We start from the raw sequence: 27461 nt of genomic DNA, 5'->3' as shown, positions 1-27461 counted from the left end.
GGACTTGATGGCCTTATAGGCCCCTTCCAACTCTGAGTCAGAGGTGACATGATAGACATGTATAAAATTATGCATGGCACGGAGAAAGCGGATACAGAAAAGCTTTTCTCCCTCTCTCATAACACTAGAACTTAATGATATCCAATAAAACTAACTGCTAGAATATTCAGGACAGACAAATGAAGGTACTTCTTTATGCAGTGCATAGTTAAACTACTGAATTCACTCCCACAAGAGGCAGTGATGTCCACCAACCTGGACAGCTGTTTTTGTTGTTTTTAATTGCTGTAAACCACCCAGACAGCTTGGGCTATGGGGCGGTATATAAATGTAATAAATAAATAAATAGCTTTAAAAGAGGATGAGACAACTTCATGGAGGATAATTAGGCCTTCAGTGGCTACTAACCATCATGGCTGTGCTCTGCCCCCATAGTCAGAGGTGATATGCTTCTGAATGTCAGTTTCCGGTAACTGGGAGAGGGCATAACTGCTGTTGTGCTCAGGCCCTGCTGGTGGCCTTCCCATTGGGGGCATCTGGTTGGACTCTGTGAGAACAGGATGCTGGACCGGAAGGGCCCCCTTCGCCTGATCCTGCTTCAGGGTTCTTCTAATGTTCTTAATGACAGGAGAACAACTTTGGATTACACTTCATATCCAACTTGAAATTGGCCCGAGCTACTTTGCAGGGGTGGTTTAATCCAGTCACTCAGCCACAGCCCCACCTCCCTGCAATACAGGCATATTAACCATGATGGACTAACTTTATCTGCATTAGCAGAGTAATTTGTCAAACCTTTACAAACTCAGAATGATATCACGTTTGTTTTTGGATTAATAAAACCAAGTTAGAAACATCAGAACTCCTCTTTGCTGCTACCTTCCGGCTTTGAATTGGCACTAAAATCCTCGACCCCTGAAACGCTGCTGGATGACAGCAGCAGTCCCTATTTCCCTGCTGCTACTTAATGGCAAATCAAGGCCAGGATAAGCCCCGTTATCACTATTTCTCTACCAAAGAAAAGCTTAAAAGCCAACAGAGAAGCCTCTCCCCTAAATAACAGGCGCTTCCCTCTTAACTCTTCCTTCCTCTTATTGGCTGGATCCGCTTTCCTAACTGTCAGTCGTGGCTATGACTTCATCCATTGGCTAGAAATGCCGTTGTATAACTCTATGGTGCAGCCGCATTTGGAATACTGTGTACAGTTCTGGTCGCCTCATCTCAAAAAGGATATTCTAGAGTTGGAAACGGTTCAGAGGAGGGCAACCAGAATGATCAAGGGGATGGAGCGACTCCCTTACGAGGAAAGGTTGCAGTATTTGGGGCTTTTTAGTTTAGAGAAAAGGTGGGTCAGAGGAGACATGATAGAAGTGTATAAAATTATGCATGGCATTGAGAAAGTGGATAGACAAAAGTTCTTCTCCCTCTCTCATAATACTAGAACTCGTGGACATTCAAAGAAGCTGAATGTTGGAAGATTCAGGACAGACAAAAGGAAGTATTTCTTTACTCAGCGCATAGTCAAACTAAGGAATTTGCTCCCACAAGACGCAGTAATAGCCACCAGCTTGGATGGCTTTAAAAGAAGATTAGACCAATTCATGGAGGACAGGGCTATCAATGGCTACTAGCCGTGATGGCTGTGCTGTGCCACCCTAGTCAGAGGCAGCATGCTTCTGAACACCAGTTGCCGGAAGCCTCAGGAGGGGAGAGTGTTCTTGCACTCGGGTCCTGCTTGCGGGCTCCCCCAGGCACCTGGTTGGCCACTGTGAGAAGAGGATGCTGGACTAGATGGGCCACTGGCCTGATCCAGCAGGCTCTTCTTATGTTCTTAAGGCAGGCGGAGGGTAATCTTTCATCTTCGTCGCCCGTCTCGGGTTCACAAGGACTAGGAACTTAAGAAAGACGGCTGAGACCTGCCCCTAACCCCGCCGGCGTCCGTGCACGGGAGCAACGGCCCCTCCCGGCTGCCTGGCGAGCTCTCGTCGGACGCACGGGCAGAGGCATCACGGCCAGGGCTCTCTCCCCCGCCCAGCCAGCCAGCCGTCCATCCGTCCGCCGTGTTCCCCTCCCGGCACCCGCCTCCTCCCGAGCTCTTCCCGGGCCGCTCCGCAGAGCATCCTTCCAGGGCGGGCAGGCGCCTCCCCGCTAGCAGGCTGGCGATATCGTCCCCCTTTGGCTTCGATCCGGAGGGAGGGGGCAGTGCTGAACTGCTCGCCCGGCCGCGCCGCTCTGGGGAGGGCCAGCAGGGGTGTCCCCGGACGGACGTCTGCCTGACCGCCCTGCGCGTGCCTACCTGGAGGCGGATGTGGCGTCGGGAGGGAGCGGGTTGCGGAGAGTGACGAGACACTCGAGCACCTCCCCGGCCAGGAAAACCGCGCCGCGCAGCAGCGCCGCCGACACCTCGATCATGGCGAGGAGGGAACCCAGGCGGGGAGGAAGGGGGGATGGAGGCCGACAGAAGCCGTCCTTCTCTTCGGGGGGGCCGACCCAGAACCCCGCCCACCGCGCTCTCGGAGAAGTCCGGGTATTTCCGATACTGCAAGCTCCTCCCGCCCTCCGTCTTCGGAAAAGTCCGGCTCTTTCCGCCTTCCCTCCCGCCGGTGCTGGTCCGTTGGCAGCTCTTCCGTGGGCGGGGCGCCCGCTGCTCCTCCCTTCCTCCAGGCTGCGGCTGTCAACGGGGGCCGGGCCAGGCAGGCCGGGCAAAAGACGGGAGGAGGGGGGAGCGGGAGACTGTACTGAGCTGACGTTGTACTGAGCTGACATTAAGCCCGGGCCGCGGTGCTGCTGCTGCGGCACAGACAAGGAGGGAGGGGAGGGAGGGAGAAGGCGAAAGGTCGGCTAAGGCAAGGCAAGACGCCCCCTCCCCGCCCTGCATGGCGACTCCCGCGAGCAGCAGCGGCCCCAGCGAAGCCCGCATGAGGGGCGGCGGCGACGGCAGTAGCAGCGAGGCGGGGGTCTTCCGAGATGCGTCGTCTCCCCCGCCTCCTCCTCCTCCTCCCTCCGGAGAGCAGGACCTGATGCGCGGCTACGAGGGCTCCGCGGCGGGCTGGCGGGTTCCGCGGTGGGGGTGGCGGCTGTGCCTGGCCCACCGCTTCGCCGAGCTCAGGAAGCCCTACCAGGCCTCCGACGTCTCCGCCTCCAACGCCTTCAAGCACCTCGGACTCGCTCTCAGGTCAGCCGGGCGGGGGGGGGGGTACGGGCTCACCTTCCCTTCCCTGAAGCGCCGCGCAAAAGGAGGACGACGTGGCACCCTCTGGCGCTTCCAGATCCCTTCTCGGGAAAGGCGCGTAGAGTGGCGGTGCGTCCGCGCGCGCGCGCCTTCTGTCCCGCTTTTCACCGTTAGTTGGGAGGGCGCCACGCGTGTGTATTCGGAGGGCGGGTGGAGGAGGGCGCGGAGGCTGCCCGCTGGCCATGTCTGGGTGCGCCCGCCGTGGCTTGCGATGTCAGCCTCGGGCTCCTCTACGGGGAGAGGCGGGGAGGGGCAGACCGCCTTTCCCGCAAGGGTTCTCGCCCTGCAAAACGGGCCGCCGCCCGAGGAGGACTCCCTGGTGCCAAGCACCGTGGCCCGCGAGGGCGCGCCCGACCAAAGGTGAGCCGCGAGGCTGCCGCCGCCGCCGCAGGGCTTCCTTGATGGAGAGGCTGTCAGTTCCCCCGTCACTCCCTTCTCGTTCTCCCGGGAAGCGGCGTGAGCCCGGTCCCCATCCATCCTTCCTTCCTTCCTTGCCGGAGATGCGAGCCTGCCCTCGCCCCTCTGCTGCTGAGGAGGCGGCTCCCAGCTGGCGGAGCGCCTCGCCCTCCGTCCCCCCCGCCGGCGGCCCGCATCCGAGCTGGACTCTTTCCAGCTCCCTCTGGGCGACGCTTTGCAGCTTCACCCGCCCTGCCTGGGAGTGGCACGGGACAGGAGGCGTCCCTGGAGCCTGCCTGCAGGCTTCCTCGGCAGGCTGACCGGCCTCCCTTCTGCACAGCCAGACACTCTTGAGGTGTGCAGAGACCAGGCTGCCCGAGGGAGGGAGGGAGGGGGGGTGTTCCGTTCGTCCCACTGCCAGGCCGAGGACTGGCCGGAAGTGAGAGCCCCTGAGACCTGGAGGCTGCTTGGATTTTGACCCTAAGCAGAGTGACCTCACTCCAGGTGGCTGCCACATGGTGTGGGTCGGTCAGGAGCTCAAGCCACAGGCGAAACCTGCCTTGCTGGGGGGGGACGACGCTAATTCACCTGAGCAGCATTAGGCACCATTCAGGCTCTCGAGTTGGCTGCTTCTTGCAACTCTCGGTCAGGATCAAGAAGCTGGGGCTGGGGGTGCTCTGGAAGCAAGGCAGGGAGGGCAAGGCCGGAAGCCTCAGGAGGGGAGAGCTTTCTGGCACTCAGGTCCTGCTTGCGGGCTTCCCCAAGGCATCTGGTTGCCCACTGTGAGAACAGGAGGCTGGACTAGATGGGCCACTGGCCTGATCCAGCAGGCTCTTCTTATGTTCTTAACGCAAGTGCATTGACTCCTCCTCTTCCTCCCCCCCCCTTTGCCAAGGGGCACATTCACCTGCAGCTTTAAGTACACTTTTGTAAACCGCTCAGAGGTTTTACTACAATCAAGCAGTACATACATTTTGGTAAGCAAATAAATAAGCATAAGCCTGACCTGGCCTCTGGATCAGTCAGAAGCCCCACCTGGCCCAGAATCCTCCCACGGGCCGACCAGATGCCCTGATGGGCAGCCCAGAGGCGGGTCTGGCGTGGCACAGAGCTCTCCTCCCCCCCCCCAATGCCAGAGGAGTACAGTACTGCCTCCGACAGGGGAGGACAGATACGGCCATTGTGACCAAAATCCCTCTGTGGACTTGGCTAATCCCCTTCAACAGCCATCCAAGTTTGTGGCCACCGACATGTCTTGTGGGAGCGAACGCAAAGGAGGACTTCTCTTGCCTGCCCTGAATCTTCCAGCTTGCCTGTCTGTCTGTGCCCTGCTCAGGTACTTAAGGTGGTGGTACCGGAAGACTCGTGTGGAAAAGAAGTACCCCTTCATAGACCTCTTCAACTCGCAGCCCTTGCGCCAGATCTATGGTGAGCTGGCGTGGGCAGGGCGGGGCGGGTTGGTGCTCCTGGCTGCATTGAAGGAGGGGCCCAGGGGGCTGTGGCTTCTCTTGGCCACTGGCTCGCCATGGGCGTCACCGAGGCTCCCTTTCTTTGAAGGCTTAGAGGCTCTAAGGGAGCTGTATGTGGGGCAGGGGGTGGGTGGACAGGAACCAGTGTGGGGAGTTGAAGCCGTGGGTCCTGACCGGTGGTTGGCAGGGCGACAGCGAGGGATCTCTCCTGCAGGGGTGGTGTTGACCAGGGCGCTCTCCTGGGTTTTCTCCACAGGTTGCCCGTTGGGTGGATTTGGGGGAGGAAGTGTCACACGAGGCTGGCGGGGAGACTTCTGCCGATGGCAGCTGAATCCTGGGCTCTATCGCTACAAGACGGTTGTTGCTGACCAGGTGTGTAGTAGTGGGTGAGCTGACTTCTGCTCTGGGCCGTGGCCCCTCTGGGAGTGTGGCAGTGCTGACACAGCCAGCTGAGTCTCTGGGAGGCTCTGCCGCTTGGGATAGGAGCCCACGCCCCCACCTTTGGGGAGGAGAGCTCGGCCAGCTGGAAACTTGCCTCAGCCCCACGTCCCAGGGAAGGCCACCTGTGATGCCGGTGGCTTCACTCTGGGGTGGGGGGAGAGAGATTGGCAGGCTGCCTCTCACTTTGCTTCCCCCCACCTAGTTTACCGTCTGCCTGCGCAGGAAAGGCCAGACCGTTTACCAGCAGGTGCTGTCTGTGGAGAGGCCCAGCACCCTGCAGGGCTGGAACTGGGGCTTCTGTGGCCACTACGCCTTCTACCATGCGCTCTACCCTCGGGCCTGGACCGTCTACCAGCTGCCTGGGCAGGGCGTGGTGCTGACCTGTCGGCAGGTCTCTCCCGTCATCCCCCACGATTACCAGGTGAGCCCCTCGTGCCTCTTCTGCGGGTGTCTGAAGCGCCTCAGTTCCGGCAAGCCTTCTCTGAGAAGAGGGTTGGGTTGGCCCCTTGCAAGGAAAGAGAGGCGGAGGGGGCTTGAGGGTATCTCCGCTAGCACACTGGCCCTTGGTCAGAGAAAGGGGGACGCTGCAGGCTCACAGCTTGTGTCTGGAGGAATTAGTTGCACAGGAAGGTTGCTGCTAGCTGAGCAGCTCCTGGAGCCGGCATGATTTCAAATGGGCCATCTCAGCCGCCATGACAACCGTGGGACCGTCTCAATAGACCAGTGGCCCAACACATGCGGCTGACACACCTTCAGTCTGGTCTTTGCCACAGAGCGGATTAGTGATACAGGGTGATCGAAGGGCTTGCTGTGGGTCTGTCATCCTGGATGGACCATTTCCTGGTGAGGTTTCAACCGAATGTGACTACTCCTCTCTGCAGGGGTGGGGGAGCCATTGAGATGGTCCGCCCTCAGAATTTGATGGAATCTGATGGATTCCTGAAAGCTTGGGGGGGGGGTTGTAGCTGATGTGGCTGGTGCTCCTGCTGAGGCTCTTGTCTCACTTTGGAATGGTGAGATGCGTACAGCCATCGACATGTTCGCTCCCGGGTGCCGTTGCGTTGGAGCCCCTGGGTCACCTTGGTGCTCCAGTGACCTGTGTGCAGTGAAACAGGAGGGTTGATGGTGAGAGTACAGGTGGTGTAAATATCAGTCAGAACCTGACTGAACTCTACCACACCTACCATGTGGCAGTGGTGAATAAAGCCTCCTCCATCATTGCATCTGAAAGTAACCGTCCAGCAGAGCTGTTTGGAGTAGTGAATGTGCTTTTGTCATCTGGCCAAGAGAGTGGTGCTCTGACACCCTCGGAGACCTGCTGTAAGAAATTTCTGAGGGACAAAATTGCTCAGATTCGGACAGAGTTGGATATCATGGTTAAAACGAGTCCAGTGGAGACACCTTGAGTGCTGTCTGTTCCATCTGTACTGGATTGGTTTTGATTATTGTGGGCTGAGGATGCGGACAAGCTGCTTGGAGAAGTGCAGCTGACCACTTGACCGCTTGCTCCCTTGATCCTTGCCCATTATTATTTTTAATGATATTTATTAGTTGCTTTCCCCCAAAAAATGGAACTCAAAGAACTTACAAAAATTAAAATTGTGCTCAAAGTGGCTTCCAACAAAAGCAAACAATTACAAAAACAATTTCATAATAAAATAATACAACAGCAGTAATAAAACAATAACAAATGGCACTGCAGACACAAAACCTTTTCAGTGCTATAAGTATAACATTACATTCTTTAGTATGTATTAGATATTAGAACGGATAATAAAAGAGTCCATTGGCAACTATCTAGATGACAATCCTGTAATTAGTAGGAGCCAGCAGGGGTTTGTCAAGAAAAAATCCTGTCAAACTAATCTTATCTCTTTTTTTGATCGGGTCACTAGCTTAGTAGATGGTGGAAATGCTGTAGATGTCATCTATCTAGATTTCAGCAAAGCGTTTGACAAAGTCCCCCACGACCTTTTGATTAGCAAACTGGTCAATGCGGACTACATGGAAATACTGTCAGGTGGATTCACAACTGGTTGGAAAACCGTACTCAAAGAGTGGTCATCGGTGGCTTTGCTTCGGACTGGAAGGAGGTTTCGAGTGGCGTGCCACAGGGTTCTGTCCTGGGACCGATACTCTTCAACATTTTTATCAATGACTTAGATGACGGGGTGGAGGGAAGCCTTATGAAGTTTGCGGATGATACGAAACTGGGACCTGGATAGACTAGGAAATTGGGCTGAAATTAATAAAATGACATTCAATAAAGACAAATGCAAGATTCTGCATTTAGACCACAAAAACAAAATGCACGGGTACAGGATGGGAAATACCCGGCTTAGCAGTAGTGCGTGTGAGAAGGACCTTGGAATTGTAGTGGATTGCAAGTTGAACATGACCCAGCATTGTGATGCTGCGGCAAAAAAGGCAAACACGGTTTTGGGCTGCATAAACAGAGCTATAGTTTCCAGGTCGAGGGAAGTAATAGTCCCACTATATTCTACATTAGTCATGTTTGTCAGGAGTCTCGGTATCTGGATCCATTTCAGTCTGGCTTTAGATCTGGCCTTGGCACTGAAACTGCCGTGGTCACCCTGCTTGATGGCATTTGTCAGGAAAGGGGGGGATGTGACCCTGCTTGTCCTCCCTGATCTCTCAGTAGCTTTTGATACTATTGACCACAGTATCCTTCTGGAACACCTCAAGGAGGTGGGGGTTGGGGCCACTGTGCTCATACCTCCAGACCACTTGCAGAAAGTACTTATGGGAGTCTACTGTTTGGCACTGGGGGAGCTGTCCTGTGATGTTTTGCAGGGTTCCATCTTGTCTCCCATGCTGTTTAACATGTATGTGAAATCCTTGGGAGCCGTCGTCAGGACATTTGGAGTGAGGTGCCATCAGTATGCGGATGACACCCAGCTCTACCTCTCTGTTCTAACTGAATCGGGAGAGGAGGTGAGGTGCTGAACCGGTGCTCAGAAGTGCTAATGGGCTGGATGTGGGCCAATGAACTGAGGTTGAATCCTGAAAAGTCAGAGGTATTACATGTCCCAAGTTCTCATGTCTGGGAGGTGGGGAGACAGCCTACTCTGGATGGGGTTGCACCCCCTGGAAGGAGCACAACGACAGCCTGGGGGCACTCCTGGATGCAATGTTGTCACTGGAGCCTGAGGTGGCCCCAGTGGTCAGGAGTGCTCTTTCCCGCTCTGGCTGGTTTGTCAGGTTTGGCCCCTTTTGGACAGAGATGGCTTCACCACAGTACTCCATGCTCTGGTAACTTCCAGACTGCATTATTGCAATGCTCTTCAAGGCTGCCCTTGAAGACAACTTGGAAACTTCAGCTGGTCCAAAATGCAGTGGCCAGGGTACTGGCTGAGGTTCCCTTTAGAACTCAAATAACTCCTGTTTTAAAACTTCTGTTTGCCACGTCATTTCCGGGTCCACTTCAAGGTGTTCATGCTAGTTTTTAGGGCTTTAAACGACTTTGGCCACAACTATCTGAAAAAGGGCCTCCTTCCTTACAGACCTCCTCAGCAGTTGAGATCGGTGGAAGGGTTGGGAGTTCCACAGCCCTGAGAAGCTCACAGGTGGCGGCCTGGAAGAAGAGGCCATTTTCTGTGGCAGCCCCTCAGTTGTGGAACTCCCCCCCCCCATGCACCCGGCAACTTCATTGTACAGTTTTCAGTGAATGTTGAAGATGCACCTCTTTACCCTGGACTTTGACACCTGAGATGTATATTGTTAGGACTTTATTTTCTGATGTTATGAATCTTAAGTTGTTATTGTTTTCAATGATATATATTAAAATGTTGTAACCTGCTCTGGGACTCAGGGTGAAGGGTGGGTAGTAAATTCAATTAATACATAATATTATTGACCACCCCAAACCTGAGGTGTCACTACCTCTTGGGGGTTATTTACACTGTGGCCGTTGCCAGAAGAGCCGTAGACTTGCCCCCTCTCAGAGCAGTGGCCTTTCCCTTGCAGGCTGAGGCCCAAGGCAGCGAAAGCCCTCCACCCGCCTTCTGGAAGTGCAAACAGACAAACCTCAGATGACACAATGATTTTAGGAAGTTGCTGCCCCAAGTTTTGGTGATGGCTTAGATGGCTTCTTTAAATGGGAGCAGAGGTGTGTATGGAGAAGTTCTCTATCAATGGCTTCTAGCTGTGAGGGCTCAAGAATGCCTCTGAAGCCAATTGGTGGGGGCCAAAAGTGTGAGAGGCTGTTGGCTTCTTGGCCTGCTGGTGGGCTTTCCCCCATGGGGGCATTTGGCTGGCCAGTGAGGGAACCAGAATGTGGGGCTAGATGGGCCCCCTGTGGCCTGTTCCATCCAGGCACCTCTTACAAATTGTGGTTCTGTTCAGAGGGTTTGTTTAAGCTCTTTATAAAAGTGTTTCTATACCGTCATATCATAAACAATCAAGGCGGTGTGCAATCTTAAAACAACACAACTCCATTTAAAAATAAAATTAAAACACAGATAATAATTAAGGCGACTGGCTAATCCCACAAGGGTTGTGTGCAGACAAAGACAATCAACACTTTTTCATGGATATGGCATGAGCTTATCTTCCAAATCAGGACTTCTGAACCAGCCTTTAGGATCTATAGTAAAATGCCATAAACAAGCTTGTGGGAAACAAATTATTAGCTAATGTAGGGAAGGTCCTCTGTCAGCCTCCAGAGGCCTCCAGGTGAAAGAACCTTTCACCCAGTAGAGATATTCTTTAGTAGACTGTCTCTCTTGGAGCAGTTTGGGAAACAGTCATTTAATGCACAAGCTGTAGCCGGAGCAATGCTTTCTGTGGACTAGCATCATGACACATTAATTGGACTGGCCTTAAAGTACCTGAAATACTAGTTTTAGGAGACTAGCTCAGTTTCATGTTGCCCTTTCCAAAAGAACCTTTGACCTGCTCTGAGCGTCTCTTCAAAACAAGAGTTTCTGCAAGAACTGCTAGAATAATCTCTCTAGCAAACAGTGTCCACAGCTAAAGTAAACGTTGTCTTACACAGGCAATAAGACAAAAATGACAAATTTAGCATCCTATAAATCTTTTCTGACAGGCAAGCTAGAAACTCCTGGCTTTGTTTGAGAGTGGGGGCAGCTCCATGCCAAGAGATCACAGGCCTGTAATATGAACATATGGTAGAGGGATAGGAATCCAGATCTGTTTTATCATTATTTATTTCATTTATGGATCCCTTCCTATGCAGCATCTCAAAGAGGTTTCACTATACAAACATATATATGAAACAACTGCATATATACCAAACAGTTTCAAGTCCAATGCAGATGCCACCTGGAATAAAAATCCCCACTCAGAAGGCTTGCTGAAAGAGGAAAGTCCTCCAACCTGCGTGCCCAGCACTTGCTGATCCTTGAAAAGGGACCCGTTGTTCACATGATAAAGTGCTGGCATGTGCCAAGCTACTTTCTGCAGCCCCAACCCCTCACTGCCACCCCCAACCCCTTCTGTACGTCTAGGACACCAGCCTGCCTGTGGGGGTCTTTCTCTGGGAGGTGGAGAGTAACAGTCCTGAGGACGTGGAGGTCTCCATCATGTTCACCTTCCGGAACGGCATGGAATCCAAGGATGACCGCAGTGGGGGCCACTGGAATGAGCCCTTCAGTCTGGAGAAGGAAGGCCACTGTGTCCGTGGCGTGATGCTGCACCATTGCACCCCTGTGAACCCCTACACTCTGGCCATCTCGGCCCTGGAGAAGGTACAAGGAGGGTGGTGGGCCTGGGGGACTGTCGCTTAATGCAAGGCCTGGTGCCTGTGCTGTGAGCGGAGAGTGGCAAGGCTGGGCTTAAAGGCAGCTCTGACAACCTGTTAAGAGGGAGACCGGTCTCTCTGGAAGGGGTGAGGACGTTGTGTGACAAGGAGGCAGCTCCCTCAGGATGAGATGGTTCTGCTCAGGTGGAAAGAGGCACATCGTTAAACTGTGGAATTTGCTCCCACAATATGGTCCCACACCACCTTGGACAGCTTTAAAAAGAGGCTAGACAAATTCATGAAGGAGAGTCAGGCTATCGGTGGCTACTGCTGGTCACGATGGCTCCGAGCTGCCTCTGAAGTAGCCGTTTCTGGGCATAGAGAAGGCCACTGGCTTCTTTCCCCTCTTCTGTCTCAAATGCCCTTGGGTCAAAAGTGGCCGCCGCAGCAGGTAGGAGATGCTTGGAGTCTCCCACCTGAGGCTCCATGGACAGGCTTCTCCAGCAAGCCACGAGGGCGTGGAAGGGGGCTGTTCCCACTCCCGTTGGGCAGGCGGTTTGAAATCAGATGATGGGCAGCACCTGCAGGCCCCGTTTCCGCAGGGAGCTGTCTTTACCTGTCCCACAAATGACATCAGGTGTAGGGCAGGTGGGTGTGCCTTGGGGAAACTGGCCTTGCACGCCAAGTCATGACCCCCTGTGGCCAGAGATACCCCACCCAAGCTCTGTGTTCCTTCAGGGAAAGGCCAGCACAACTAGGGGTTGATCTGCGTTCATCAGACTCCACTAGGTGGGGGGCAGCTTTTAGCCTTCATCCCACCTGCTTTCGTACTCCCAGCAGTGCGCAGACCTGCTTTCTCTTTTAGAAAATGCAGAATGTGTGAAGTATCAGGACAGACACAAGAGCAGGCTTTTTCTCACACTGCATAGTTAAACTGGACTTTGCTCCCACAAACGGCAGTGTTGGCTGCCGACTCTGATGGCTTTGCAGGAGGATGTGAGAATTCATGGAGGGCAAGGCTGTCAGTACTTGCAAGCCACGATGGCTGTGCTATCCTTGCACCGACGGAGGCAGGAGGCTTCTGAATACCAGTTGCTGGGAAGCGCATGCAGGGAGAGTGCTCTTGCGCGGGGGCTTCCTTTTGGGGCATGTCGGCCGGCCATTGTGAGAACAGGAGGCTGGCCTAGATGCCCCCCCTGAGCCTGGTCCAGCTGCTGCCGCCGCCACAGGACTCTTCCGGTGTCTTATCCCTTCCTTGGCTGCCAAGCACCACAGCACAAACATTAAAGCCACCCCCACCCCCCCGTCTTCACAACCGAGAAACCTCTTTCTCACCACAACCCCCCTTTTTTCCGGGACAACGGGCCTAGCTGCAGACATGCCCACCTTGTCTTAGCGCCTTCCTCCCCTCGCCCCCTTTAACACCCAAAGGTCTGGAGCAGCCTTTCCCAGATGTTTCGGACGTGCTGGCTGGGGCTAATGCAAGCTGTAGTCCAAAACACCCAGAGGCTGGTCTGGAGACCCTTCTAGGCTCGCTCCCTTCTGGTGGCTCCTCACGGCCTTCCCTGGTTGTCCTGCTTAACGTGTCCTGCAACAACGCCCTTGGCTTTTTCAGGCCCTCTTTTTCTCCATTCCTGCTCTCCATTGCGTCGCTGTTTGTGGGGCTTGAATTCCGTTTGGACGGCCTCCTCCAAGTCAGGCATTGTTGCTCCTCGTCCTCATCGCAGGCTGAGTGGGGGGGGGGGAGGACACACGCGTGCCATCCTGTTTCACGCCTCTGGCTGACAGCTGATGCTTTGGCTTCTAGTCCTGCTGGGATGCCGTTCCCTCTGCCGGCCGCCTTCTGTGTTTGCTCCCGGACAGCAGAAACGGAGCTGGATTTCTCCCTCCCTCCCTTTGCTCTCCTCTCCAGGCAGGCTGCACAACAGTCACCCACCTCACCACATTCAACCCTGCTGGCACCGGGCAGGAAGTGTGGCGCGACCTCCTGGCAGATGGCAAGCTGGATTCCCCACCAGGTGAGCCTTGGGCCGTGGGAGGGCAGGGCTGAGGGACGGCGCAAGAGGCCAGAGTCCCTGACACCCAGTGGGGGGCGCTCTGTCTTGCAGGTCAAAGCCCCCCTACGGAGAAGGGGGAGGCATGTGCGGCCGCTGTGTGTGCCACCTGCAGAGTGCCAGCCCACGGGCACGCAGTGCTGGAGTTTGGCTTGGCCTGGGACATGCCTTGCATCCATTTTGGCTCCAAAGAGAAGGGGCACCTCAGGTGGGTTTCTGCCCTGCGGCTCCCCTCCCCAGGCGTGCACACCTGCAGGAAGAAGGTGCTGTGTGTGTGCTCAGCGTGGCCTAGGCTTTCTTGCCGCCTGCTGGGCATGATTACTGCTTGGGCGGGGAGGGGGCAGCTCGGGGCAGCACTGGGCTTGTGTTGACCGTCTGGGGCCAGAGTCAGGCCATGGAAGGAATGGTGCCCGTCTCAAGGTTCAGCTCTGATGACCTGGGGACTGATTCCATCCTTGGTGGTTGGGTCATGCCCCACTTTGCTGTGGATGCTGGCCTCTGCGCAGCCAGACTGTGTCAAAGCGTTCAGGTGGTGTACAGGCGTGCATACACACGCAGGATGTGCAGAGGTGGCTGTCGGAGAATGAAGTTGCAGCTCCTCCTTTTTGGTCCCCAAACTGCTGTGCCTCCCTCCCCTACCCTTGCCCACAGTTTGGAGCAGCTTTCATCCAATCTAGTCTTGGCCCCGAACGGATCTGGGGGCCTTGTAGTGTTCTAATTAAGGATGCAGGTGAGGGGGCAGGGGGACTCGGAGAGGCATGCAGGCTGCCCCAACCAGCTGTGGCTGAATCCCAGATCAGCTCAGGATCCAGGCTTTGGCCCAAACTGCTGCACATCCCTCCTTTTCCTTTTCCTTTTTGTAAACAGGAGCTGGGCTGGATCACTAGGAAGCTGCCTTAAACAGGTCAGACCATTGGTCCATCTAGGTCAGTACTGTCAACACCAACTGGCAGCAGCTCCTCAGGGTTTTGGGCAGGAGGTGCCACCAGGGGCTTATCCTGGGCCTTCTGCATGCACGGCAGGCGCTCTGCCCCTGAGCTACGTCCCCTTCCCCTAAATGGGATGATGGTGAGGAACCGATCTACCCAATGGACTGAGGAGGGCAGCGTGAGGAGGGCAGAGGTCCTTGCTGGGCTCCTAGCAGCTGGGTCTTCATTTACAGTCTCACTTGGACAGGTTGCTTTCTCCCAGATGCCCTTGCTTTGCGTCAGGATGATGTCGCTAGCAGCCAGAGCAAGGGAGCTCCCACTCCAGATAGGAAGGGGTCTGTTACAGCCTCTTTTGTCCGGTCACTGACCACACGCAGAAGAGAGAGTGTAGGTGCATTGAGGCTTCATGCTTCAAGGCTGGCCCCAGGGCTTTGTCTGAAAGAGACCGTGCTGTGGCCGTGAGGTCCTCAGTGAAGAGCCTGCAGAAGGTCTCGTATTCAGCCCCAGTGGCATCTCCTGGTGGGGCTGGGAGAGGACCTTCCTGGAACCGTTGAGAAACCCTGCCAATCAGCGCGATGCCTCTGACCCTGGACCAAGGTTCCATCATGACTAGTAGCCAACGATAGACTTATCCTCCCTGGCTTTTAAACCCATTTAAGTTGGTGGCCATAACTATATCTTATTAGAGCAGATTCCATAATACTATGTGCTTGGTGAAGAAGTATTTCCTTTTGCCCGTCTGAAATTGTTCAGCAGTCAGCTTCCCTGGGTGGTCTCATTAGGTTCTAGTACTATGGGTTCTCTATCCATTTTCTCCACATTATTCATAATTTTCTCCACCTCTGCCATAATTTTCTCCACCTCTGCCATGTCTCTTTTTTCTAAACTAAAAAGCCCCCAATGTTGCAGCCATTCCTCATAAAAGAGTTGCTCCAACCCCTGGTCACTGGAGAAAGACTGAGCTCATTGGGAGAGCATCCCTCGTGCATGCAAAAGGTCACGGGTTCAGTTCCTGCCATCTCCAGCTAGGACAGGGACTGACCTCCGCCAAAATCCTGGAGAGCCACTGCCAGTCAGAGTGGACAGTACTGAGCTAGATGGGCCATTGGTCTGACTCAGTATTAGGCAGCTTCCTGTGTTGCTTGCCCTTTTCTGAACCTTTTCCAGCCACAACTGTTCCAAGGAAGGCCAGAGACTCACAGGTCACTATTGTGATATTTGCAGTTTTATTTTCAACCCCTTTCCTAATGATCCTCAGCATGGAACTTGCCCTTCTCCTAGCTGCTACACACTTAGCCAGCGTTTTCAGTGAGTGATCTGCCATGGTCCCAATGGTCTCATTCTGGGTCAGTCACCACCAACTCAGACCCCATCGATATATATGTTAGATTCCCACCTCCTCACTCCACCCCCGGCAATGAGCATCACTTGTAGACTTGCATTGAAGTACATTTGCCATTTAAATGCCCGCTCATCCAGTTTGGAAAGATCCTCTTGGAACTCTATGCAATCCATTTTTGTTTTTGATCATCTTGAATACTTGCATTCATTCTTCCCTTTGTAGTGAATACTGTTATTTTATTCCTACTCTCTGCTTCATTTTCCTTAAGTAGTCATTGATCCACCAGGGAGTTTCTCCTCTTATCCCATGTTACACTTGCTCAGGAGCCTTTGGTGAGGGGCTTTGTCAAAGTTTTTTTTTCTTAATCTAAGTATGCAATGTCTGCCAGGTCACCCTTATCCAGATGCTTGTTGACAGTCTCAGGGAACTCCAAAAGGTTCGTGAGACAGGACTCGATCTTTGCAGAAACCATATTCATTTTTCCTCAGCCAGACTTGTTCTTCTATATGCTTGATCATTTTTATTTTCAATAATACTTTCCAACTGAAGTATGCCAATTGCAGCATATGTAACCTGCGGATGAGGAAATAGGTTCAGATTTAGTCTGGATTCTAACCAGCTCTTTTCCTGGGTGATGAGACCTCTTGTGTTCCTCAAAGCAACCTGTGCTAAGGGAGTGGAGAACTGAACAAAGAGGTGACGGATTTGGCCAAAAAGAGAGAAAGCCTGGAGATGAGCTCTGAGCCTGTGCGCTTCCCATTGCGGAACTCTGTAAGAAGAAGACTGCTGTTTCCCAAGCATGCTATTTCCTTCCTATCTTCGGCATAAGAGGAGCCTGCTGGATCAGGCCGAAGGGAGCCCCTCTGGGCCAGCATTCAGGGATATATTGCCTCTTTCAGTGGGAGGAGACCATGGCCATCACGACCAGCAGCCACTGATTGCCTCGCCCTCCGTGAATTTGTCTCATCCTCTTTTAAAGCCCTCCAAGTTGGTGGCCATCACTCTCTCTGGTGGCAGCAAGTTCCATAGCTTAACTATGTGCTGCGTGAAGCACTTTCTTTTGTCAGTCCTGAGTCTCCCTAATATTCAGCTTCATTGGATGTCCACAAGTTCCTACATTATGAGAGGGGGAGAAAAACTTTTTTCTGTCCATTTCCTCTACACCAGCATAATTTCATAAACTTCTGTCATGTCACCTCTTACTTGCCTTTTCTCCTATACAGCTTTCCTCATAGGGAAGTTCCTCCATCCCCTGGAACATTTTGGTTACCCTTTTCTGAACATTTTCCAGCTCTGCAAAATGCTTTTGAGGTGAGGCGCCCAGAATTGTGCACAGTGTTCCAGATGAGGTCATGTCATACCTCTAATGTCTGGCTGATGTATAATGGCATAGGAACACAGGCGGCAGCAGCTCTCCAGGGTGTCAGGCAGGAGGCTGTCATACCTCTACCCAGAAAGGCCATTGGGGATTGAACGTGGGGCCTTCTTCATGCAAGGCAGATGCTCCACCTTGGAGCTACAGCCCTTTCCCTAATTTTGATATTGGCAATTTTATTTTCCATTCCTTTCCTAACAATCCCTAACATGGAATTTGTCTTTTTCACTCTGCGTCAATAGCTTCGTCAAGCTATCCACTATGACCTCAAGGTCTCATTCCTTGTCAATCACCACCAGTTCAGATGACCATCCCCCACCCAGATTTTATGTGAACACTTTTTGCCCCAACGCACATCATAGAATCATAGAATCATAGCGTTCGAAGGGCTTATAAGACCATTGAGTACAATCTGCTGCTCAATGCAGGAATCCGAACTAAAGCATACCCAACCAGTGTCTGTCCAGCTGCCTCTTAAATACCTTCAGTTTTGGGTAGCCCACTACCTCCCTAACTCATTGGTTCCATTGTGCCACTCTTAACAGCTAGGAAGTTTTCCCTGCTGTTCAGTCGAAATCTGGCTTCCTGCAGCTTGAGCCCATTGTTCTGTTTCCTGCACTCTGGGATGATCGAGAAGATATCTTGGCCTTCCTCTGTGTGACAGCCTTTCAAATACTCGAAGAGAGCTATCATATCTCCTGGTTTCTTCTCCAGGCTAAACATGCCCAGTTCTTTCAGTCTCTCCTCACAGGGCTTTGTTTCCATTTCCCTGATCATCTTTGTTGCCCTCCTCTGAACCTGTTCCAGTTTGTCTGCATACTTCTTAAAGTGTGGTGTCCAGAACTGGACACAGAACTCAAGATGAGGCCTAAACAATGCAGCCTAAAATAACACGTGCCCTTATTGCAGCCACATCACACTGTTGGCTCATCTTCAGCTTATGATCAACAACAATGTCAAGATCCATCTCACATGTAGTGTTGCTGAGCCAAGTATCCCCCATCTTATAACTGTGCATTTGGTTTCTTTTTCCTAGGTGTAGAACTTTGCACTTTTCCCTGTTAAATTTCATTCTGTAGTTTTCGGCCCAATGCTCCAGCCAATCAAGATCACTTTGAATTTTGTTTTTCTCTTCCAGGGTATTAGCTATTCCTCCCAATTCTGTATCATGTGCAAATTTGATAAGCATTCCCTGCACTTCCTTATCCAAGTCATTACTTATACAGCCACAAGAATGGCTATATGCTATAGCCAGCATGGAATTTTAGCATTCTGCCATGTTAAAATACCCCCATGCCTTTACGCTGCTTTCCATAAGCTCATTTCAAAACAAAATCTTACAAAACTTATAGTCCTGAACTCAGAAATGCTTGCTTAACAGTTCTTTAAGTTTTCATGGTGATGCACAAAACACTCATAGAATCCAGAGTTCAAAGTCTAAACAAGAATAAAAAAATCCAGACCCCTGTTGGACTTTTTTCTGTCAGTGGTCTCATAATTAGTTGAACTTAATTAAAAATCAGCCATGTTCACAGAGTACCTGTAATCCTATTATTGACCTTGCCCGATACTCTGACCTTCATCTTCTGCAGTTGAAAAGGTTTTTAAAAATACATGGTTGATTTTTAATTAATTTAAGAAAATTAACATTGGAGTCTATGATAGCACAGGCATGCTCTGTAAGAACCAATTGTCAGACTAACGGCTGTTTGGCTTGGCTAATCGGGATCACACCCATGCCAGACATTTATTCCACTTTAGACAGTCATGGCTTCCCCCAAAGAATCCTGGGAAGTGTAGTGTGTGAAGGGTGCTGAGAGTGGTAATTCCCCTCACAGAGCTACAATCCCCAAAATCCTCTGGGAAGAGAGGGGCTGACAGTTAAACCACTCTGGCCATGGAGCTCTCAGTACCCTTCACAAATTACACTTCCTAGGATTCTTTGGGGGGAAAAAATGAGATAAGATTAGTGTGGCAGGATTTGTTCTTGATAAATCCATGTTGGCTTCTAGTAACCCCTGTATTGTTTTGAAGGTGTTTTATAATCTGCTCCAGAATTTTCCCAGGGATTGATGTCAGGCTGACTGGTCTGTAGTTCCCCGGTTCTTCCTTTTGCCCTTTTTGAAGATACGGACAACATTAGCTCTCCTCCAGTCATCTGGCACTTTACCCATCCTCCACAGTTTCACAAAGGTAATAGACAGCGGTTCTGAGAGTTCTTCAGCCAGTTCCTTTAATACTGTAGGATGAAGTTCATTGGGGCCTGGAGATTTGAACTTGTTCAAAGCATTTAAGGTATTCTTTGATCATTTGTCTATCAACTTCAAGTTGCAATACTGCCCCTTCAACTTGTACTTCCTGTTTGCCAGGAGACCCTCTTTGGGGAGACGAATGAGACAAAGTAGGATTCCTTTACTGAGCAAGGGGTTGGACTTGATGGCCTTATACACCCCTTCCAACTCTGCTATTCTGTGATTCTATGAGCACGTCTGCCTTTTCTTTGTTATCATTTTGCCATCCTCACTGAATAGTTGTACCACCGTTTCTTTTCTCTGTCTTTTACTGTGGACATACCTGAAGAAAGCTTTTTTGTTGCTTTTAGCATCCCTCGCTAGCCTCAGCTCATTCTCAGCTTTAGCCTTCCTGACACCATCCCAGCAATTCCGTCATACCTGCCTGTACTCTTCCTTTGTGGCCTGGCCTTCCTTCCACTTCCTGTATGTGTCCTTTTTTGTTTTCAGGTCGTCTCTAAGCTTTCTGTGAAGCCACATTGGCTTCTTCTGTTGTCTTCCATATTTTTTCTTGTTGGAAGTATTTGCAATTGTGCCTTTAGAATTTCCTTTTTTTAGAAACTCCCACCCATGTTGGGCTCCTTTTCTCATTTGGGTTGCTTGCCATGGAACCTTACTTATCGTTGTTCAGAGTTTATGAAGATCGGCTTTCCTGAAGTCCAGGGTACGCATATGGCTACCCTCAGCTTTTGCTTCCTTTAAGATCAAGAACTCAAGTATGGTGTGGTCACTTTCCCCCAGAGTTCCTGTAACTGCCACTTCATCCACCTAGTCATCTCTATTGGTTAGAATCAAATCAAGGATAGCCAATGTTCTAGTTTCTTCTTCCACTTTCTGTAGGATAAAGTTATCTCCAACACGTCAGGAATTCCTTGGAGGAGCTGTGCTTGGCAGAATTTTCTCTCAACAGATGTCAGAGCAATTGAAATCCCCCATTACTATTACATCATGCCTCCTTGAAACTTTGACAATTTGCTTTTCAATTTTCATCCTCGTCTTCTTTATTGGGTGGTCGATAGTAGACTCCAACCTCCATGTTCCTTTTATTCCTTGCCCCATTTAATTTTAATCCAGATACTCTTGGTGGAGCTACTAAGCTCATCCTCCTGTATTTCTGTGCAGGGGTATATGTTTTTAACATATAGTGCGACTCCGCCTCCCTTTCTGTTCCTTCTGTTCTTTTTGAACAAGTTATATCCTTCAATTGCTGTATTCCAGTCATGGGAGTCATCACCAAGTTTCAATTATTTGAAGATCATGTGATTTACGGCCTGGCTTCTCCTGCATTTTTATGAAGACTGTTGTTGTTATGTGTCTTCAAATCGACTGCGACTTATGGCAACCCTATGAATCAGTGGCCTCCAATAGCATCGTCATGAACCACCCTGTTCAGATCTTGTAATGAAGACTATTACTGGGCCCCATTACAGCCATTCCCTCAGTTCCTCTTACTGTGCACAAGCCTTGGTTAGTCATCACCACCAGGTTTGCGTCTCCCTCCCCGTTAGCATTCAGTTCAAAAGCTCTTCTGATGAATTTCTCCATGCTGTGGCCCGACAGGTTCTACATGTGAGAAAGATCTGCTGAGGGGATTGTGCCATTAACCACCTTGAGATAGGGAGGGATGTAAATCCAAATGACTTGGATGGCCAGGCATGACAGCTGAATGCCTTCTCTGCCAGGGTGTGCCCAGCCATCTTGTTGCTGTTTTGATAAATGTTTTGTTCTCCTGGACTAAAGTTCAGCTGGTTGCTCTTCCTGCTCTGGAAGCATCTGAGGCCATCATGTCCATGCAGAGCCTGGACGGTCCTTCACACCGTCTGCCACCTCCTGGCTCTGCAGAGGGCACCACCTGCCGTAGATGGGCACATGGACAGCTGCGCCCCCAAATGCTGGCAAGGACGCCTGCAGCTCTCCCCACCGAGGGGCAGCGAGGGTGCCTGCTCACTTCATTGCTGCAGCTGCCTGGACCGGGTCCTTCTGAGTTTTGGGGAAGGGTACGGGACGACCAGCATCATCGGGCTTTTGTAGGAGGGCACAGACCATTCCAGCTCGCCGGGATCAGCCTGTGCCAAGGCCAGAAGCGGGCAAATGCCTGTTGTGTCTGAGGAGGCGTGAGCTTTGCCGTCTGATCTGTCTGCCTGTCTTCTGCCGTCCACAGGCGTTACACACGCTTCTTTGGCAAGGAGGGGGACGCCTGCCCTGCCCTCTCCCAGTACACGCTGTCTCACTACAAAGAGTGGGAGGAGAAGATTGAGGCCTGGCAGGGCCCCATCCTGGAGAACAGGTATGCCCTTGCCTGGTCCTGTTGGGTGGGAGAGGGCCACTGGCACTGACTGGGGAGCCTTGGCGGGGCCATCTGCTTTGGGAGGGGGGGCAGAGGAACCTGCGTTGTCCTTTGCTTCTTACCGCCTCTCTCTCTCCCCCGCCCCCCCACCTCCTGGTCCCTGAAGGGTCAGCAGCTGGAGTGACTAGTGCCACTGTGGGCTAACGCTGCCTACTCTGGCCAGGTGGGGTGGAGCCCATTTGTGGGTTGCTCTAGGGAGAGAAAAGGGGGGTGCAAATTGTTAAAAGGCAACAAGAGATGTCTTCCTGTTGCCGCCTCCTGGCATCTGTTAGTATTCCTGGGCACCACAGAGGAGAATTAAGTTCCATCAGTGGGACTGACCCATAGGAATTTCTCCTGCCCTGCCTGCTCATGCATCCGGAAGGGGGAGGGAGGGGAAGGACCTAGGCTAGTTAAGCTTCCATATTTGCTTGCAGCCAGGCGAGTGGGTGTCTGCAAGCCTGCTTGAGTGGCCCCGTGGGGCAGCCCTTCCCTTCCCAGATGTGAGCCAGAGTCCTCCCTTCTGAGGGGAGGTCAGGTGGGTGGCAAGCTGGGCTGCTTTGGGGGGTCAGCATCCAAGTGCCTCCCTTTTCTGCCCCCTGCAGTGACCTGCCCCCTTGGTACAAGTCGGCCCTCTTCAATGAGCTGTATTTCCTGGCCGACGGAGGGACGGTGTGGGTGGAGCTGCTGCCCGAAGACGCGGCCTCCCTGGGGGCCTCCCTGGGCCTCTCTGGGCTCCTTCCGGTGCTGCAGGAGTACGGGAGGTTTGCCTACCTGGAAGGTGAGTCCCTCCTGCGCTCACGGGCCTCCTTGGGGTGGGGGCTCCGCTGGTGCCCCGCCTGCCCACTAACCGCCTTCCCTCGGCTGCTTCCAGGCCAGGAGTACCGCATGTACAACACCTACGACGTCCACTTCTACGCCTCCTTTGCGCTCGCCATGCTGTGGCCCAAGCTGGAGCTCAGCCTGCAGTACGACATGGGTGGGTGAGCGAGGCGCCTTGCCAGGCTCCTCCTGTGGGCTCATGCTGCCTCTGCCGGAAGCCTCCATCCTGCCGCTCTCCTTTGGCCGGGGAGGGAGCCCTGACTCAGGATGGTCATTTGCCCCCCTGAATCTTGCCTCTTAAGCCACTTTTTACTTCGTGGGAAGGCAAAGGCCACCCTGAGCAGGGAGGGAGTTGGCGCACCCTGCCTCGCCCTGCCGCCTCATCCCCTCTGCTGGGCTTCTGGTCTTGCGTGAGCCTTGGGTGTCCCCTTGCCTGTTTCCAGTCCGGACTGGGAGCTTAGAACAATTCCACAAAACCTACTCTGGGTTCTGTGGAGTGGCGTGCTCCGGGGGTCCTGCCCCTTGGGTTGCCCCGTGGCATTGGAGGGTTGCCTTCCCTGGGCGCCCCTTGCAGGCAGAGAGGGCAAGGGTCTTGGTGGCTTTCCAGGGTAAAGCCTCTGACCGCCTCCCTCTTGCCTCCTGCAGCCGCTGCCGTGCTGACTGAGGACACGCGGCTGCGCCTGTACCTGATGAGTGGGCAGACGGCCCAGGTGAAGCTGTGCAACGTGGTGCCTCATGACATTGGAGAGCCTGGTAAGGCGCCACCTTCTGCCTGGGTCCAGGAGAGTCCTGGCTGTTGCAGTGCCCTTGCTGCCTACAGGGCAAAGGGTGGTGCACTCTCTGTGCACGCGCCGCCTTCCGTGTGGCTGCACCTCACTGCTGTTGCCACGCCTGGATGGTTCTTTGAACAGCAGGACAGATGCTTGGCAGTCCTGCATGGCTTCGTCCCATGACTGAAGCAGGAAATGCTCCTCTTGAGTCGCTGCTTCTTTGCAGGATTATGGCCTTCATATTACATGACCAGCCTTCCAGTTGGGGACTCAGTTGAGGCTCTACTTTAGGCAAAAGTAATGGCGACCCTATGAATAGGGGTTCCTGGTAAGCGGTATTCAGAGGGGGTCTGCAATTGCCTTCCTCTGAGGCTGAGAGGCAGTGACTGGCCCGAGGTCACCCAGTGAGCTTCATGGCTGTGTGGGGATTTGAACCCTGGTCTCCCAGGTCGTAGTCCAGCACCTTAACCACTACGCCACACTGGGTTTAACCCTCCCTCTATACAGTGGCTGCAAGAGATGCTTGGAGATGTTGCAACAGTTTCATGCTTGCACTTTTCCTGCTCAGATGCGTGCCCAGACTGCCGAGTGCAGGCTCTGTAGCATTGCCAAGGTGGGGAGAGGCCCTGGCAGTGGGGGGGGGGGGCGCAAGGGGATTCCCCTGGGCCTAACTCTGTGCCCTGCTCCTCCTCCCTTTCCCTCTCTGGCTAGATGATGAGCCCTGGCAACGAGTCAATGCCTACTTGATCCACGACACAGCCAGCTGGAAAGACTTGAATCTGAAGTTTGTGCTGCAGGTGTATCGGGATTACTACCTCATGGGGGACTCTGCCTACCTGAGGGACATGTGGCCTGTCTGCAAGGTACAGGCGGGGCGGAGGAGGGGGCAGGTGAAGAGCTCAGGCTGGCCATGCGGCCCGCCTGCAGCCCTCCGCCTCTTCTGCCTTCTGCAGGCCGTGATGGACTCTGAGCTGAAGTTTGACGTGGACGGGGACGGCCTCATTGAGAACTCTGGCTTTGCTGACCAGACCTATGACGCTTGGGTGGTGACGGGGGCCAGGTGAGCAGAGGGGTCCTGAGCTGTGGCTGGCACTCTTTTCTGCCCCACTTGTGGCTCTGCTGCACCCACAGCAGCAAAGCAAACCTTTGGGCAGGCCCCGAGGGGCCACCTTGGTGCTCTCTCATGCCCAGCAGGCCATTTGGGGGGCTCCATTCCCAGGGGACGCTCTGCATTTCAAAGGGGGCTCCTTCTGCTGAAACAGCCCCAGGTTGAGGGGGAGGCCACCATGGTGGCAGCAGCAGCAAGTAGCGTGGCCAGTGGAGCTGTTGAGGGCACCCAGAGGTGAATCTCCGGGCCTTGGCCCAGCCACTCAGCGCAGTGATCAGGAGCCAGTGGCCCTCCAGATGTTGCTGGCCTGCACTGTGTGCAGATGGCTGGGCCCCTGATAGCCACTGCCCTCCAGCGTTTGGGGGGTGCTACAGGCTCCCCATCCCTGGCCTGGACCAAGGAGGGCACCCTGGTGTGTTGGGCGGCCCTTCCTGGGGCGTGGAGGGCCTTGCCCAGAGACCCAGGCAAGCTCCCCGAGGGGGTGGGCCAGCTGGGTCCCTCCTCCTGCCCCTGCCCAGGATGACTTCTGCCTGCGTCCTGCCCTCCACTGAGTGGCCATGCTCAGGGCTGCAGCCTTTTCTTGAGGAAGAGGAGAAAGGAGGGGTGGGCTGCAACCTCCAAGCCCCTTCCCCTCCCTTTCACACACTGGCGGGTGGCGCGAGAGAGCCTGAGCTGCAGTTCATGGCTTTGGCCTGTAGGTGGCGATCAGTCCGAGGGAGGGAGGGAGGGGGTGTTGCTGGCCTGTCTCTGTGCATGGCTCCCTTCCCTCCCCCCCTTCCCTTCGCCTCCAGGGCAGGGGGCCTTTTCACAGGGCTGCCTCTCCAGTATGGAAGGCCCTCTCGGAGGTTGCCTGCTGCCCCCAGCAGAGGCCATCCTGCTGCCCCTTGTGCTGAGCGCTCCAGACAGAGACCTGCCACCCCCTCCCACCTTGCCCAGTAAGAGCTGCTGCTGCTGCGCCGTGCCAGGGAGGCTCTTGCACACAGCCTGGTTTCTGGAGGGTTGCATACCTTCTGCGGCACATCTCCCCTCCCCTCCCCGCTCTGTCCTTCCCCTTGATTGGATGAGGGACAGATGCACAGTCTTCTCCAGGCACCCTTGGGCCAGGGTGGGGTGGTGGGGCCAGGCCACAGAGTTAAAAATGAGGAGCTGAGGCTGTTGCTTGTGCACACACACATGCCGGCCGCCTGCTTTCCTGCCTTGAATAGAGACATGTTACGGGGCTGCTCTGAGGCCGGAGGGAGCACCCCAGAGCACCCAGAGGGCAGGGAGAAGCCAGCCTCTGGGGGAAATGTGCACCTGGAGTGCATTTCTCATGCTGGGCGCAACAAAAGGCTTGTGGGCTGTGGAGCCTGAGCGATGGGCCGCTCCTCAGCTCCATCCTGCTGGCCTTTGTCTTCTGCAGGGGCCCCCACTTGCCCCTTCACAAGCCCTCCCAAACTATGGCTCAGGAGGGTGGCATCTCTAGTTTCTAAGGACCCTGAAGCCCCAGAGCTGCTGTCTGGTCTCCCTGGCCCACGCACGGGCCTGCCTTTGCCATCTAGAAAGGCATCCCGCAATTCCTGCCTGCCATTCTCAAGGGGCTGTGAGCTGTCTGCCGCTCTGCCAGGGCCAACCTCCTCCTCCTTTGCTTTGGCAGTGCCTACTGTGGCAGCCTGTGGCTGGCAGCCCTCTGCATGATGTGCAGAATGGCGGAGGTCCTGGATGAGGGCGAAGCCCTGCAGAAACACTCGGCCCTCCTGGCAAAGGGCACGGTGGCATTTGAGAAGCGGCTCTGGAATGGTATGTCTCTGCAGGGCAGCTGCCTGCCAGCCTCCCTGCCTCCTCCCAGGGGTTGCGGGGGGGGGGGACATGGATGTGTGCAGGAGCCTTATGCCAAGACGAAAGTGGCTCTCTTCACCTTCTTTCCTCCTCTCTAGGGAAATACTACAACTACGACAGCAGCCAGAGCCTCTCCTCCAACAGCATCATGTCGGACCAGTTGGCCGGGCAGTGGTTCCTCCGGGCCTGCGGCCTGGGAGAGGGCAAGTCTGAGGTGAGGAATCCCTCCAGCCGGAAGGGAGGGGTGGGCCCAGGGTGGACTGGAAGCCCTCAGTGGGGGAGGCAGCCGCTGGTTGCCAGAGGATCAAGCAGGGGCAACGTGGCTCCAGCAGGCTGGAGTCATTCGCAGCCCAGAGCAGGCCATGCTCCCTCCCTCCCTCCCTCTGTCTTTGCAGATTTTCCCACAGAGCCACGTGCGGAGTGCTTTGAAGACCATCTTTGAGCTGAACGTGATGGGGTTCTCTGAAGGGACGATGGGGGCCGTCAATGGCATGCGCCCCAGTGGAGTGCCAGACACCTCCAGCGTCCAGTCGGATGAAGTGTGGGTCGGCGTGGTGTATGCTCTCGCGGCCACCATGATCCAGGAGGTATGGGGGAGACCCTTTGCGCAAGGGCTTGCGAGCCAGGTGGGCAGAGGTGGGCTGGCCAGGGCTGATTCTGTCCTCCCTCCCTCCCAGGGGCTGGTCCAGGAGGGCTTCCGCACCGCTGAGGGCTGCTACCGGACCGTGTGGGAGCGCCTGGGCATGGCCTTCCAGACGCCTGAGGCCTACTGCCAGAGGAGGCTCTACCGCTCGCTGGCCTACATGCGCCCACTCAGCATCTGGAGCATGCAGCTGGCCCTGCAGCGCAGGGCTGCGCAGATGCCCCCCACCGCCCCTGCCACCAGTGGCCTCGGCCCTTGAGCTGCTGGGAATGACAGCCTCAGTGGGGGGAGCTGCCGCTGCCTTCCTCCCTCCCTTCATCTGTGGGAGACATGGGTTCCATAGCTGGCTGGGTGTGTGGGCTGCAGGTGCTGCATCAGCCTCCTCTTTGGGTCACTAAGCATGGGGGGGGCTGCTGGTTGAGGTGCTCCTCAGGGGGTCTGTTGCTGCATGCTGCATATGAAGGATCTCTCCCTCCCCTTCTGCCTGCCCTCTCCATTTGGGGTCAGTGGCAGATGTTCCTCCCACACCTCACCTGAGAGGAGCACAGTGCTCTTTTTTCCCCAAAGGGCGGGGGGCCCCTGGGGCCCCTGAAGACACAGTTCCCCCCCTTTCACTCTCCCACAATTGATTTGCACACAATCAAGCTGTACACAATCTGGGTTATACATAATCTGAAAATTATCCAGATGCTGAATAATTTTAATTTAAAATAAACTGTTATT

At 54.0% G+C, this 27461-nt stretch overlaps 2 protein-coding genes across 2 annotated transcripts in view; one reads left to right on the top strand and one right to left on the bottom strand.

Moving 5' to 3' along the window:
• Positions 1-3919, bottom strand: part of RGP1 (RGP1 homolog, RAB6A GEF complex partner 1) — a 16099-nt gene extending 12180 nt beyond the window's left edge. Inside the window, exon 1 of the mRNA XM_061612572.1 lies at positions 2297-3919. Within this exon, the coding sequence (XP_061468556.1) occupies positions 2297-2766 (470 nt within the window). The 5' untranslated portion in view covers positions 2767-3919. The remainder of the gene's footprint in view (positions 1-2296) is intronic.
• Positions 2591-27461, top strand: GBA2 (glucosylceramidase beta 2). The gene is made up of 17 exons (XM_061612558.1): positions 2591-3175; positions 4965-5056; positions 5354-5469; positions 5741-5959; positions 11028-11267; positions 13173-13278; positions 13369-13522; positions 21413-21538; positions 22183-22358; positions 22452-22556; positions 23045-23152; positions 23881-24032; positions 24123-24229; positions 25914-26056; positions 26194-26309; positions 26491-26682; positions 26773-27461. Exons 1-17 carry the CDS (start codon positions 2877-2879, stop codon positions 26995-26997), a joined length of 2676 nt encoding a protein of 891 aa, XP_061468542.1. The 5' UTR covers positions 2591-2876; the 3' UTR covers positions 26998-27461.

This window comes from Rhineura floridana, chromosome 1, assembly GCF_030035675.1.
Source record: "Rhineura floridana isolate rRhiFlo1 chromosome 1, rRhiFlo1.hap2, whole genome shotgun sequence".
Lineage (NCBI taxonomy): Eukaryota > Metazoa > Chordata > Lepidosauria > Squamata > Rhineuridae > Rhineura > Rhineura floridana.
The sequence above is the reverse complement of the archived record's forward strand: the minus strand, read 5'-3'. Positions and strand labels throughout refer to the sequence as shown.

Excerpts from the sequence above, each read along its gene's own strand:
- GBA2 (XM_061612558.1), top strand. The coding sequence starts at position 2,877 with ATGGCGACTCCCGCGAGCAGCAGCGGCCCCAGCGAAGCCCGCATGAGG. Across the intron at positions 24,230-25,913 it reads TGGGTGGTGACGGGGGCCAG|TGCCTACTGTGGCAGCCTGT; the intron begins GTGAGCAGAGGG and ends TTGCTTTGGCAG. Across the intron at positions 26,057-26,193 it reads TGAGAAGCGGCTCTGGAATG|GGAAATACTACAACTACGAC; the intron begins GTATGTCTCTGC and ends CCTCCTCTCTAG.